The sequence below is a fragment of the Gallinula chloropus genome (assembly GCF_964237585.1).
Source record: "Gallinula chloropus genome assembly, chromosome: 1".
In the NCBI taxonomy this organism is placed as follows: Eukaryota; Metazoa; Chordata; class Aves; order Gruiformes; family Rallidae; genus Gallinula; species Gallinula chloropus.
Genome location: NC_140085.1, coordinates 83,015,842 through 83,030,216, shown reverse-complemented (window position 1 = coordinate 83,030,216; position 14,375 = coordinate 83,015,842). Strand labels below are relative to the sequence as shown.

The window sequence follows — 14,375 nt, the reverse complement described above, 5'->3', positions numbered from 1 at the left end:
GTGCCCCTTGTCTGTCTTAGCGTCTTTGTATTGACAGAGACATATGGTACTGCCTGAGAGTGCAAAGCTGATTTTTTTCTTTCCTCCTCCTTTATAGTGAATGGTAATTGCAAGGGGAGATGTTTTATGTGATGGCAGTCATTCCATGTGTTATATTACCTGTTTTCTCTTGTAGGTTTCTAACTTACTCCTACCTTCTGGCCTTCAATGCATGGCTTCTGCTGGCACCAATCACTCTGTGCTACGACTGGCAGGTCGGCAGCATCCCTTTGATCGAATCCATCTGGGATGCGAGGAACTTAGCCACACTATTCCTGGTGCTGGTGATGACATTACTCAGCCTACACTGCATAGCTGCATTCAAGGTAACGCTGAAACACATACAAAGCAATGTTTTGTTTAAAATCTTTCGTCTCTTCATCTTCATGTGAAATGGTCAGAAAGCACAAGTTTTCCTCTTGAATATGTTGGATTGAGGTGAAAAAAACCTCACACTGCTATGTAACTACTGCGTGCAAGCTTGACAGATGAAAATACCCCTTGAAGTTGAATGCCTCAGTCTCTAATTGGTCTGATTTGAGGGCAAAACTGGGCCTGGAGTCCTGCATTCAATTAGAGTTAATGATCCAAACCCCACTGAAGTTGTTAAGTGCTTCTGCCTCCCCCGTAGTCATTAGGCTCTTTGTCACTGCTTCAAACAGGACTGGGAACTGTCATGTGTGGAGCCATTTGAAAATTAAATCAGTTCTTGTATTCATACCTTTACTATGCTTGTAAAAAATGTTGAATACAGAAGATTTCTCATCAGCAAAGTAAGGGAATGAAGGAAACTTGAATGAAATTGTTATTGAGTGTAAATAATATAGTGGTAAGCCACACTTCACAATTTAGCATTTCAGATCCACCGTTCATCATACTGCAGAAATTAAAGTGCCATTGTGCCAGACTTGTCAGAGATCAGATCTGTGTATGTGTGGAAGGGCTGCATTTGTGGATGCAGGATAGGGAGTTCCAGGCAATTCCTTCTGCAGTCGTGTTGTGGAAGCTTCTTTAGAAAAGGTGGTGGTACAGAAGTTTCTCTTCTTTAAACATACATCTCATTCAGAAGCATAGTAGAGGAGGAATAGGTTTTTATGCTATGCTAAAATGTGCAGGTCATGTACATGCTTCAACCACCCTGACATCTGTTGGAAAAGCAGCACGGCAAGCTGTAGGCAATCCAGGAGACTCCTAGAGTGCACTGAAGATAACTTCTTAGCCCAGGTAATAGACACCCCTACCTGAGGGGATGCAATACTAGACCTGATGGTCACCTGTGCATGTGATCTTGTCAGTGACATCAAGATTAGAGGCCTGCGGTGATCACACTTCGGTAGAGTTCAAGGTCTGGAGGAATATGGGACAGGCGAGTGTAGTTAGGACTCTAAATTTTAGGAAAGCAAACTTCCAGCTCTTCAACGATTTAATCAGTAGGGCTCTCTGGGAAACAGTCCTCAGGGACTCTTCAGGGACTCTCCTGAGGGAGCAGAACAGAGCTGAGAGATCTTTAAGGAATTTTTCCACAGAGCATAAGAGCTCTCAATTCCCAGATGTAGGAAATCAGGAAGGGAAGGGAGGAGTCTAGCATGGTTGAGTAAAGACCTGCTGGTCAAACTGAAGAGCAAGAGGCAACTGAACAAGGAGTGCAAGCAGGGACAGGTAACCTGGGAAGAATATAGGGATGGTGCTTGGTTTTGTAGGGATGGGGTCAGGAAGGCCAAGGTACAACTGGAGTTGAGTTTGGCAAGAGATGCAAAGAATAAGAAGGCCTTCTGCAGGTATGTCAACCAGAAAAGGAAGGTGAAAGAAAGTCTACCTACCCTGATGGCTGAAAATGGTGACCTTGTATCAACAGATGAGAAGGCTGAGGTACTCAATTTCTTTGCCTTTGTCTTCACTAGCAACAGCACTCTTCATCCCTCCTCAGTCGGTGGACAGTAAGATGGGGCACAAGGGGGTAAAGGTCATTCTACAGAAGGATAAGATCAGGAACCTGAACATACATGTCTATGGGACCTGATGAGATGCAGAGTCCTGAGAGAATTGGCTGATGTGGTTGCCAAGTTGCCCTCCATCATATATGAAAAATCATGGCAGTCAGGGGAAGTCCCTGGTGACTCGAATAAGGGCAACATTGTGCCTGTTTTTAAAAAGGGTGCCTCAGAAGATCATGGAACAGATCCTCCTAGAAGCTATGCTAAGGCACGTGAAAGGCAAGGAGGTGATTCAAGACAGTCAGTATGGCTTCACCAGGAGCAGGTCTTGCCTGACCAACCTAGTGGCTTTCTATGATGAGGTGACCACATCAGTGGACACAGGAAAAGGACTGGAAGTAATCTATGCCTTTGACACAGTCTCCCACAACATCCTTCTTTCTCAACTGGAGAGATGGATTTGATGAGTGGACTGTTAAGTGGATAAGGAATTGGATGGATGGTTGCATCCAGAGAGTAGTCATCAGCAGCTCGATGTCCAGATGGAGATCTGTGACAAGTGGTGTCCCTCAAGGGTCCACACTGGGACCTGTATTATTTAGTATCTTCATCAATGATTAGGTTGAGTGCACCCTCAGCAAGTTTGCAGATAACACCAAGCTGAGTGGTGCAGTTGACACTCCAGGGACCTGGAGAGGCTGGAGAAGTGGGCCCATGTGAACCTCATGAGGTTCAACAAGTACAAGTGCAAGGTCCTGCATGTGGGTCAGGGCAATCCTCGTCATCAATACAGGCTGGGAGATGATATGACAGAGAGCAGCCTGCGGAGAAGGACCTAGGGGTGCTGGTGGATGAGAGTCTCAATGTGAGCGGTCCAGAAGGCCAACTGTATCCTGGCCTGCATCAAAAGGAGCATGGCCAGCAGGTTGAGGGAGGTGATTCTCCCTGCCGTACTCCGTTCTCTTGAGACCCTACCTTGAGTACTGTGTACAGGCTGAGAGAGTTGAGGTAGTTCAGCCTGAAGAAGAGAAGGCTCCAGGGCGATCTTATAGGAGCCTTCCCCCCAGGAAGAGGGACTACAAAGAAGCTGGGGAGGGACTTTTTTGAAGGGTATGGAGTGATAGGATGAGGGGGGATGGTTCTAAATTTGGAGTAGATTTAGATTGGATATTAGGAATAAATTCTTTACTGTGAGGGTGATGAGGACTGGCACAGGTTGCCGAGGGAAGCAGTGGATGACCCCTCCCTGGAAGTGTTTAAGGCCAAGTTAGATGGGGCCTTGATCAGCCTGGTCTAGTGAGGGATGTTCCTGCCTGTGGCAGCGAGGTTGGAAACAGATGATCATTAAGGTCCCTTCCAGCCCAAACCACTCTGTGATTCTATGTTTCAGTCTACCTTGGCAGATTTCTCTGTGCTCCTGATAAGGGGATGGAAGATGAATCAAACTGTATGAGACTGCAGAGCCATTAATTTAGATTGTACGTTGACAGATGCTGCATGGGAAATATGGGAAAATACCCTATTAGCTATTCACTAGTTCTACCTGCAGGTCATACATCATCTTGTATTCCTCCTGCTTTCATTACTCACTGCTAGAGATATTCAGAACTGTTTGTATTAGACCTACTCCTGTTCCCAGGGAAGTTAATGATAAAATTCTCGTTAGCACAAAAATGAACACTTCTGAAAAATGTTATTCCATGTTCTTTGAAGTTTCAGTTGCTTTCTATTTCTTCTGTTGTCAGGGTTGGTACTATGTGTAAGGTGAATGTTGTTGGTTTGCTGGAAAAATAACTTTCAGGATTATTTGGGGATATCTTGTGTTGTTTTGTTTTGGGTAAAATGTTAATCCGGAAAGATTCCTTTGAGTAACTGAGTTGTGTGTTTTCTGTCAAAATGCAAAGCAAAATATTTTAAAACACTTCATACATTAAATGTCTAGATTTCATCACACTTTTTTCCTTGTGTTTTTTGTTTGGTTGTTTTTTTCTTAAAGGCAAAACAATTCAGTTTGAATTTATGAATACCACTGTTAGATTTGAAATTGCAACTTCTGATTTTTTTTTTTTTCTGAAAAGAAGTTCACTGTTTTGCCCTAACCACTGCTAATCTTGTGTTAAAAAACATGAATTTTGCTCTCCAGACATTTACTTACTGGATGCTTTGAAATTCATCTTATAGTTTCCCTTAATGTTTATTGCTGAAAACCCCAAACATAGAATAAATTGGATCTGAAGTGATCTGCTTTTGGGTATAATCTAAGTAAAACCAGAACCATCACCTATTCATGACAAAGTGCTCTAATTAGTCTTTGCTTGCAGCCACCCAGCAAAGCTGTGAACATGGAACTGGCAGTGGTTCTTGGGGGTCATCTTGAGCGTGCTTCTCCCAGCCCTAGGCATAGTTAGAGGTAGCTGAAATATTTGCTTTTCAGAAAATTAAAAATTTCTGAAGCTATTTACTATTTTGTTTTTAACAGCTCTCCTAACAACCCAATTGTGATACTGCCATTAAGCAGTATTAAGGTGATTGTGTTGTGCCAAGTAATATAACTACTGAGGCACATTTCCTGGAAATAAATTATCTCACCTGGCTTTGGGAATGTCTTCTACAGGGAGAGGAAAGGGAAGGTCAGGACACATGAAATGAGGAACAATTCATGATATTAGGTTCTTTTAAGAAAGGTGCTTTCTAAATGCAATGGTGGTGGCCTTTAATACGATGTTGCTTCCCCGAAGAGGGACCATCCTTCTGCCAAGCCCCAGACAGTTTCTCAGTATTCTGTAGCTTGTAGGCAGCATGAGCCGCATCGCTTGATCTTTCCCATTTCATAAGGTGTGAGATGTGCTGCTTTCTTTTTGAAGCAAATGCATGAAACTCTCTTAGCAGCCATTTTTCTCTCCTTTTTCATTGCAAAGTCAAACCTGAAAGCAATAGCTTTGCAATTTTCTAAGGAGTGGTTTTAGAGTGAACAGGCACGCCTTTGTAGAGTGAACAGGTGAGCCTTTTGTTTGAGTGTGTAGGTGTTCAGGGGTAAAGAGGACAAAACCTCATATTGGTTCTTACTGGCACTAACGCTTTCCTTTCTGGGGCACATAGAATGGGAATGCTGGAAATGATTTTGGCAGAAATGAAGAGGTTTGTGCAGTGAACGCTAAACTGATTTTCAGTGGCAAGAGGTGATATGTGTGCATCCACAAAGAAAGCTCACAGACTGTTAGTAGAGAATGCACATATTGGATTTCTGCCATTGTTGCCATTGAATTTTAAACAGGGCTAATTTGCTGTTGACGTTTGTGATTAGGGTAATAACCCTGTTGGCATGTATGTGTAGTGCTGATAAAGGACATCTAAGGCACGAAGCTTTCTTGTTCCACTTCATATTGTGAACATTATTATGTCTCGGAAGGAGAAATAATCATGCTTTGCTTTAAATGTGGCTGTTACTGGATGTGTATGTGTTACTGTGAGAACTGCAGAAACAGAGAAGGCAGCTCTCCAGTGCTGTTGTAGCAGAGATAGCAGGAGTCCCCAGTGGGTCTTGAAATCTTGTGGTGAACTTCCTCACTCAGTCTGGTTGGCCTTTGAGTAGTGTGCTGGGGGTGTGACAAAAGCTGAGGATGAGATTGCAAACACCTGCATCCCAGAGAAATTATAGTACTTGGGAAAAGAAGATGAGATTTGTTTATTGTTCATTTGCAGAGACAGCTTCAGCTGCAAGGGGTGGACATGGTCTGTCTTCCAGCTTTGGGACTAGGTAGGTTGCAAAGGTACCAGTGAAATGGGTGAAACACAGTCTCTTTTTGTTTGCCAAGCATTCCAGTTACAAGGCCAAAGAAATAATCCATTTTATGCCTCACTTGGCTACTAATGTGCCGAAGGGCCCATAGTGCTGCCTTTCTGTGCTGGAAGAAATGGCAAGCACCTGGTGAAATAGAGGACAACAGTTCTTGGCGTATTGTCAGGACGACAGTTATTTCTTTGACATGTTATAATAATTCTATGAGCATGAAAGGAAAACCCTTTGGATGTTTGAAACGCCACTCTGCATGGCATTTTTAGGCCGCTGCTTAATAAGCAGTGTGATTAGAATGCAGATTGTCCTATAGTTGTAGCTGTCAATATACGTACAGAGCACATGATGGATAAGATTCTACTTTCTGTGTAGTACCTGGTATGTGGAGGGTTGATAGTGGGAGAGCTCATGTGCATGCAATGGGGTAATTCAGAGCGGATCTGGAAAACTGATTTGAAACAGTAGTTTTCGTACTGGACCAGTCTGGGGGAATTATTGCACCTCATACAGCTTGTCCCTCATCTTACGTTCATACTTGTGACCAATGCTGTGGATGTACCACAGCACCTCCTACTTGTTCAGCAGGAGCACGTAATGATGGGCAGCAGCTTGCTCATGTCTGAAGAGGGAATGTTACTTATGTTTCACATCAATTAAAAAAATAAAACCTCTTAGTATCCTCCAGGATCTGTCTTTTTAAAGAACATGCTTTGCTTCTTTGTGTGACACTGCTACATATGGTACAGGAAACGTGATGATTTTCAGGTTATATTCATTACATGCAACTGAGATGTATATTATTATCCTGTTCTTTCATATGCTACAGTTGGTTGTTTTTTACTTGAGGAATAATTTTAAGGTACTGCTGTATCTTCATTTCTTTGTATACTGCTTCTTAGCCAAGACAAGGCATTTTATACCAAATTATTATGGCTTTAATTTGTGCTGTAATTGGCATCATATCACCATTTATGTAGTGGTTTGTATGTATGAATATCATCTAAGCATATTCCTCAGTCACTCGCAGACTATTATTTCTTAGCTGACAACATTTAATGCCATCAAGAAGAGGAATGCATTTGCATCTTCTCTTTGTGTGCATGTTTCTGTTGTTTTTGCCAGCACTCATTACGTGCTGTCATGCTATTTACTTTGCCTTGTGCTCCTGAGACTTTTGCCTCATTTCCCAGCTTTGGCATTTCATTAATAAATCACAGTTTATTGACCTTTCTCAGGAAAAATTGCTTGTTATAATATTCTACAGTAGTTTCAGCAGTTAGAAAGTATGCCTCACAAAATTGATATGCCCCAACACTTCCAGAACAATACCCACTTTAAAGGCACGGCAAGGTGAATACGGCTATTTATTGTCAGAGTCTATCTGACAAGCTGGAAACCACAGTCATTTTCATAAAAGGTCCATTTAAAATAAATCCTGCTTTCGTTTTCCTGAGGGTCCACTTGAATTCCTTCCACGTAGAGAGGAGGTCAGGACTGATGTTCTTAATCCTTAGCAGCAAGGTTTTTCTATGTTGCTTCTGTTGTTAATGTTTGCTGTGGGGAGAGAGTAATAAACTGTTCAGTGAAAGCTGGAGGAAGGAGGGAGTCCCTCACCGGTGTCCTGTGTGCCTCGCTGGCCACATTTCTGCTCTGTCAAGTGCTGCAAGCAGATCAGCTGCCTGTCCCTGGTGGGGCTGGAAGAAACATGAATACCTTGCTGTGCCAGCTGACAAACGTGCAAAAGAAGAAACCTCCTTCAGTCTGTCTGTATGTAATTGCTGTTCTGAATTTAAAAAGCAAACACAAGAACTACCAAAATACCTTTTGCATTAGGGTTTGGTTTTTTTTTTCCCTTGGTAGAAGTTTGAATTAACAGGTTTAGAGTGCAGTACTCTGAGTAAATACAACCATAGCTGAAGGAGTTCTGATTTGGCTCACCAAAAAGAAACCCAGCTTCTCACTAGATGGACTCTTAACTCCTGCAGGAGTTAGTCACACTAGGTAGGTCTTTCTTATAGGGCAGGTAGTTCTGCCATTTGCAGCATATTCACAGTGAATTACTATACTTTCAAAGATACTCTTCTTGTCTGTACATTTTCCTTCTTCTGATTTGAGTTGGTATTTCAAGGCCCACTCACAGCTGAAAGGTTTTGGAGTGGTACAACAGCAGGGCTGAATAGGAGAGGCTAGGTGGAATGAGGACCAAGAAATGTACAACGGGGGGGATAATGACACTCATTGTGGTTACTTGGCCTTAGTTAAACATGAAGGTGCCAAACTATTGTGTGATTTTTTTTGTTAGGATCCTCTTGTTCTGTGTTACCTCTTAAGAGCAAACTCACCATGAACACAGTTGCTTTTCCAAAGATCCTGCTTGTATGTACTGCAAGAAAAGCGCTTGTGTTTATTTTTACCTTTTTTCTTTTTCCTTTTTTTTTTTTTTTCCCCTGCAGTCACAGAGTGAAAGGGAAGAGGGAAAACGAACCTCAAGGTCAAAAGCGTTATTCTAATTTCTGGAGTAATTTGTTGACTTTCCTATTTCCTTTTGGAATGTTCAACTTCACTTTCAAAGATGTGTGTTCTCCTGTCTCCTGCTCAAATTGACTTGCCAAGCAGAATTAGAGGCTGCGGAAATTAAGGATTGGGAAAATGAGTTTATATCACCAGGGAATTTTAGAAACCTAGGTAAGAAAGACCATAAACACACAGCTAAATGAATGGGTAGCTGAGGTGTATAGGGGAAAAAGAAAGTAGTAGATAACCAAAATTTTACTTTAAGATGCTAAATAAAAAGTAGAATATACTTCTGTGCCCTGGCATGGCTTGTGGGATTAGGAAAGGACTGCTTTCCTCTTTTTATTCCATAATTGAAAGCTTGATTTCCAGAGCTGTTGAGCATCCACAGTTCCCACTGATGCAAATAAAGTTTTTAGGCACTTTCAGCACTTCTGACAAATGTGCAGTTTTACCTAGTGGTGTATGAACTTGCTTTTTCCTGGAAATGGTAAGTGAACAATCTCATAGGAAGTTCCACACCAACATGCAGAAGAACTGTTTCACAGTGAGGGTGACAGAGCCCTGGGACAGGCTGCCCAGAGGGGTTGTGCAGTCTCCTTCTCTAGAGATATTCAAGACCTGTCTGGACAACTACCTGTGCAATATGTCCTAGGGAACCTGCTTTGGCAGGGGGATTGGATCTGATAATCTCTTGAGGTCCCTTCCAACCCCTATGATTCTTGATTAATTAGGATGGTCTGAGATGGATGCCAAAGATTTCTTTTCAGATAATCCTGGGTTAAGAAGCCAATGACACTTTCAAGGGTTTTGATTCAGCTTCTGACAGGTGTACATTTGCCTGTATGCCAGTTCTTGAATAGGTGCTCATGCTGGTTGAACTGGAAAGTAGGTTTTGTTGTTGCCGAATGCTCAAAATAGGATCAAAGTGTCAAGTAGTTAATAAGCAGTCAGTAGCAATTGATCAAAATAGATTTTGGAAATCTCCATGGCTTTGGGCTATCTGTGAACTATGAAATTTGTCTAATTCTAGTCAGTAGTAACTGTGGATGATTTTATCAGAACTAGATGATCACCAAGGAAAACAGTTATTTTAGGAAGACAGCAAGTTGCTAAGGCTGGCATTCAAGCAGCTGAAGATGCCGGAATTTTGTTGGGGTTTTTTTGTAATGAGATGAAAGACTCAAACTCCTGATAAATTGTAGTGATTACAGAATTTGTGGCTCTTTTTGTAGTTGCAAGCTGATTGTCAGTTGTCTGAGCTAGATTTGAAACTGAGCAGTTACCTTTTCATTACCAAATGTTTGAGCTTTTCAATCCATCTGTTGACACCTGAATTTTGCCACTGTTTGCTCAGAAGTGATAGCACAGGCAGCAGAGCAGAACAGTCACAGCTAAACAGTGCCCTCCTGTTTGGCCTCTGAAGGTAAAGATTCACGTGTCTCATCCTGATTTTTGTCAGTGACCTAAAGACGACCAGACTGATGTGAAGCACCCAGTTGATTCCTGATTAATTGAAGTTTGCTTTTTTTCACCTTATGCATGAATGCAGAGTGTATTTGACATTCTTCTGCACCATCCCTTCTATTTGTAATACTGTAGAAAGTGCACCAGATCCTCTTGCCAGGTGAGATGCTGCTAGTGGTTTGGTGCAGGCTTGTGGGGAGTCATGTTCCCAAGCTGCTTGTCACTTCCCAAGCGACTGTACAACAGGAATACATTGTTTGAGTGCAGTCTGCACTAAGGGTTTGCATGTATGGATGTGAGGAATAAACTGAAGAAATGCAGTCCTGTCTGTGGTCTACTGTAGAGACATACAGTGATTTACCACCTTTGAATCTGTGTCTCCTTTTAGGGATAATGCACTTACCTCCTAGGCCTGCAAGCATTTGAAAATGTGTAATAACAGCCACTGCTTTTTCATATCCATGCACTATCAACTTTCCTGGATACGCACTTTTCTGTGTTTGCAGTCAGGTATTCCAAGCATAACATCTAACTGGCTGCAATGGACCATCCAGAGCTCACTGGCAGAGGGTGATTTATGCTTTTGGTGGGAAGGAAGTCATTACTCTATGGAGCTCTTGGTTATAAATGGTGGAGAGGTGGTGACACTTGCCTCATTCTCAAAATAAACTGTTAGAGGAAGAAGTTAATCCCATTTGATTGCTACCTTCCCATCAAACAGACAAGTGTATATAAACACCTTCAGAAATGTTCCACAGTAATGCAGAAAATTGTTTGTATGTATTTGCCCAGCTGCTGTCCTCCTGAGGGCACAACATTGTGTATGAGGACAAACTTCCTCCCAGCTCTGCTTTCCAGTGCCTCAGACCTTGAAGGTGCCAGGGGATGCAAACGTAAGTCCTGTAATTGCAGTGTGAGGCTTAATGATCTGGCACCTCAGGATGCTTTCTCAGTGGGAAAAATAAAGACTTTACAGTGGGCTTCTGCAAGTCAATAGTTTATGACAAGTATGTCAGAATAATCAGCACACCTTCTGTGGTTGTACTTAGTGGGCTTTGGCTTGTAAAAGGCTTGTGATTGTTACAATAGTCAGCAAATATTTACTTATGGCTCAGGAATATGTCTTGTATGTGATACAGAAAGATCTCTTTCAGTTTGTGGTGGTTTGATCCGGCTGGAGGCCAGATGCCCACCAAAGCCGCTCTATCACCCCCCTTTTTAGCTGGACAGGGGAGAAAATATATATTGAGAAGCTCAGGAGTCAAGATAAGGACAGGGAGAGATCATTCTGCAATTAGTGTCATGGGCAAAACAGACTCAACACAGAATAAAAGGAAGAAAACCATCTTAACTTATTGGACTACACACACACAGAAACTGGAGTTGGATAACAAGACGTACAACTAGGTCTTAAAACACCTTTCCTCCCTGCCACCTTCTTTGTGGACATTATTAATGATTTCTCTCCCTTCTCCCCCAGGTGTCACAGGGGGAGATGGGGGTTTTGGTGAATTCCTCACAAGTTGTTTTCCTTTTAGCTGGGGGGGCTGTGGGGTGTGTTATTCCTCACGCTCTTCCCCTGCTCGAGCATGGTGTCCCACCCACAGGAGACAGTCCTCCACAAATTTCTCCAATGTAGAGTCCTTTCCCATGGGGCTTCAGCTCTTCAGCAGCTTGCCCTAGTGTTGGGTGACTTCTGTGGGGTGCAGTCATAGATCATAGAATGTCTTTCAGGCCCAGACTGCTCCAGCCTGGTTCCCCATGGAGTCAGCCACCCCACCCCCAGCAAACCTGTTCCATTGTGGGTGTGACTCTGTCTCTCTCTACGGGCTGCAGATTTTCTACCAGGAGCTTGCTCCATCGTGGGTCACAGCATTTTCCACGTGTCTCCACTTGTTGTAGCATGGGGCCTCTCCACAGGCTGCAGGTGGGGTCTCTGCTCCCCATCATCTTCCATGGGCTGCAGGGGGACAGCCTGCTCCACCATGGTCTTCTCCATGGGCTGCAGGGGAATCTTACTCTCCGGTACCTGCAGTGCCTCATCCCACCCCCCTTCTTCACTGGCCTTGATGTTAGTTTCTTATACCTTTTCACTCCCTTCTCTGGTGGCAAAAAGTGGCAGTTTGTGTTTATTTCTCCTAAATGTGATTTCCAGAGGCGCTGATGGGCTCAGCCTTGGCCAGTGTTGTTTCCAGCCTTGATCTGGCTGGTGTTTGCTCTGTTTGGCCTGGGGAAGGCTTCTAGCTGCTTCTTGCAGCAGCCCCCTCTGCAGCCCCCCACCTCCACCAGAACCCAGCCACACAAAACCACAAAGCAGTTGTAAACTCAAGACTTTCCTCCTTTTACCCCAAATTGCTGAGGAAGCCATTTCTGAGATTTATTGCTGTGTTGATGGCTTTTGGCCTTGGAATGATTCTTTACTATTTGGTTTGATGTAGCGTGACAATTTTTGCCTTGTCTTTGGGAGAAGAAGCACTATTCTTCAGTTTTTTGGTAAGTCTTATGAAAAACAGCAAGCTAAATTATTTATTGGCTTTTGGTTTGATTTATTGCTGTGGTTTGGGGGTTTTTTTGGTTACAATGTAATGAAGGCCTAATTGTAATTAGAGGTGGATGTGAATTTGAAACCCACCACCAAGCTATCTGCTATAAGGAATACTAGTTTGATTTTAAGTCATCTTGTCTTTAACAAAAGGAATCAGTCTAAGATTAATTCCAAGGTGCTTTTTTTTTTTCCCAGTGACCTGTGACAGATAGGAAGATAAGTTTTGTATTTTCAAAAGAAAGCACTATCTTTAAGAGGAAAGGAAATGTCTGTTTGTCAAAGGAACGAAGTGATCCATAATTTCTAGTCATAGCCTTTTTATTGTAAGGAAGAAGGAAGATAAAATTGCCGACTGTTCTTTAAAAGCTTTTGCTACTGCTCTGGATACCTGCAAGATGCTGATTGTGCCATCTTTAGTTCAGCCATCTCCTAAGGAGGTTTATGTTATGCGAGTAGTTAAACCAAATAAATGATTCCAATATGGAAAATCTATAAAAATACAAGTTGGTGGGTTTTAAAAATTATTAAAAAAATCTCATGGAGGGCATCTCCTATGGCTTGTGTAGAATGGAAGATGCTGCTGCCCTGTTTCCTGCAGCCCTAGCGTATGGGTCTCTGATGTTTTTGTGCTGTCTACTCATCTGTGAGCCCCTATGGGGGAAGGGGGGATAAAGTATGAATCTGCAAAGTAAATTTTGTTAAGGGAAAGGGTAAAGCAGAATGCGGTGTCATGAGACTCCTGCTGTCAGGTTTTAGGTAACTAAGGCTATCGCCTGTGGTACACACAATCATTTCAGTACGTCATGGTTGTATTTCTTTCCTTTTTTTTTTTTTTTTCCTCCTGTTTTCTCTGAGCTGCACAGATGAGCAGATGTTAGCCTTTGCTGGGAGGGCAGTTCTGCTTTGCCTCCAGCCCTTACAATGCAAGGCTGGGGCAGGAAAGCCCAGGGTAGAGCCAGGTTATGTCAGTGTCTGTGGATGGTAGAAACTATTTAGGGAATTGGGGAATAAGATCTGGCTGTGAACAGGGTAACTTTCCCTCCAGTATAAATTCTCAGCTTTGGGCAGCCGGTGGTTTAGGAATTGCATGCAGACAGGACAATGTGTAGCAGAAAATCAGCCAAAGACTGGCCTTCAGGGACCAGCTCTTCACAAAAACCTGCCTGAACCAAATGCTTGAAAAAGGGTGCTGCCAGTTGCCAGATGTTTTCTGTTTCAGAGATAAATATCACTGCTGAGGGCTCTGCTGCTCCGTGAGGTTCATTTGTCAGTGCTGGGCCCTGGGTCTCAGCCCTGCCAGAGGGACTGAACTGGTAGCCTTACACAGCTTCAGTCTAGAGCTATGACTTCTTGTGGAGGGAGAAAGGGCACACAATATCATTTTCTCTGAGCTAAGTCCTAAGTTTTCCTTTCTTCCTTTTGATGTATAGTTTTTTTGTTGTTCTCCAACATTCTTTTTCCTTCACTTATCTGCAATGCTGCAGCCTTGAATAACACTGTATCCTACCTAGAAATGTTAACTAGAGGTTTTCTCAACTATTGATTTAACGAACAGCAACTGGAGAAATATTTGATACTTGGCTCTTTTGAAAACAAGAGGGCATCCTTGGGACAGAAGATTTTATGCATCAGCAGTGCACTCTTTCTGGCCCAATACACACTTTCTTGTGCCCCTGGTCTTTGTTGTTGTCCTGGTTTCAATTAGGATAGAGTTAATTTTTGTTCTAGCAGCGGTGTGATGTTTGGGAGTTAGGATGGGAGCAATGCTGATAACACATGGATGTTTTCGGTTGCTGCCAAGTGGTCAAGGCATTTTCAGTTGTTCATATTTCCCTGCTAATGAGAAAAGGTGGGGGTGGGGTGTGTGCCCAGGAAGCTGGGAGGGGACACAGCCAGGACAGGTGACCCAAACTGGTCAAAGAGGGTATTCTGTGCCAATTATGTCATGCTCAGCATAAAGGAGGGATGGGGGGGCGGAGGGGATGTGCGGTTTTTGGGAATGCTCTGGTTTCAGGATGACTCTGAGCTGTATGGCCTGAGTTGTGCGATTTGGTGAGAAACTGCATTGTGTGTCACCAGT

At 43.0% G+C, this 14,375-nt stretch overlaps 1 protein-coding gene across 1 annotated transcript in view; it reads left to right on the top strand.

Moving 5' to 3' along the window:
• TMTC1 (transmembrane O-mannosyltransferase targeting cadherins 1) overlaps window positions 1-14,375 on the top strand; it is a gene marked incomplete at both ends in the record, with an annotated part of 148,431 nt that overhangs the window by 69,340 nt on the left and 64,716 nt on the right. The window contains one exon of the mRNA XM_084278677.1: window positions 176-365. Coding sequence (XP_084134803.1) covers window positions 176-365 — 190 coding nt within the window. The remainder of the gene's footprint in view (window positions 1-175; window positions 366-14,375) is intronic.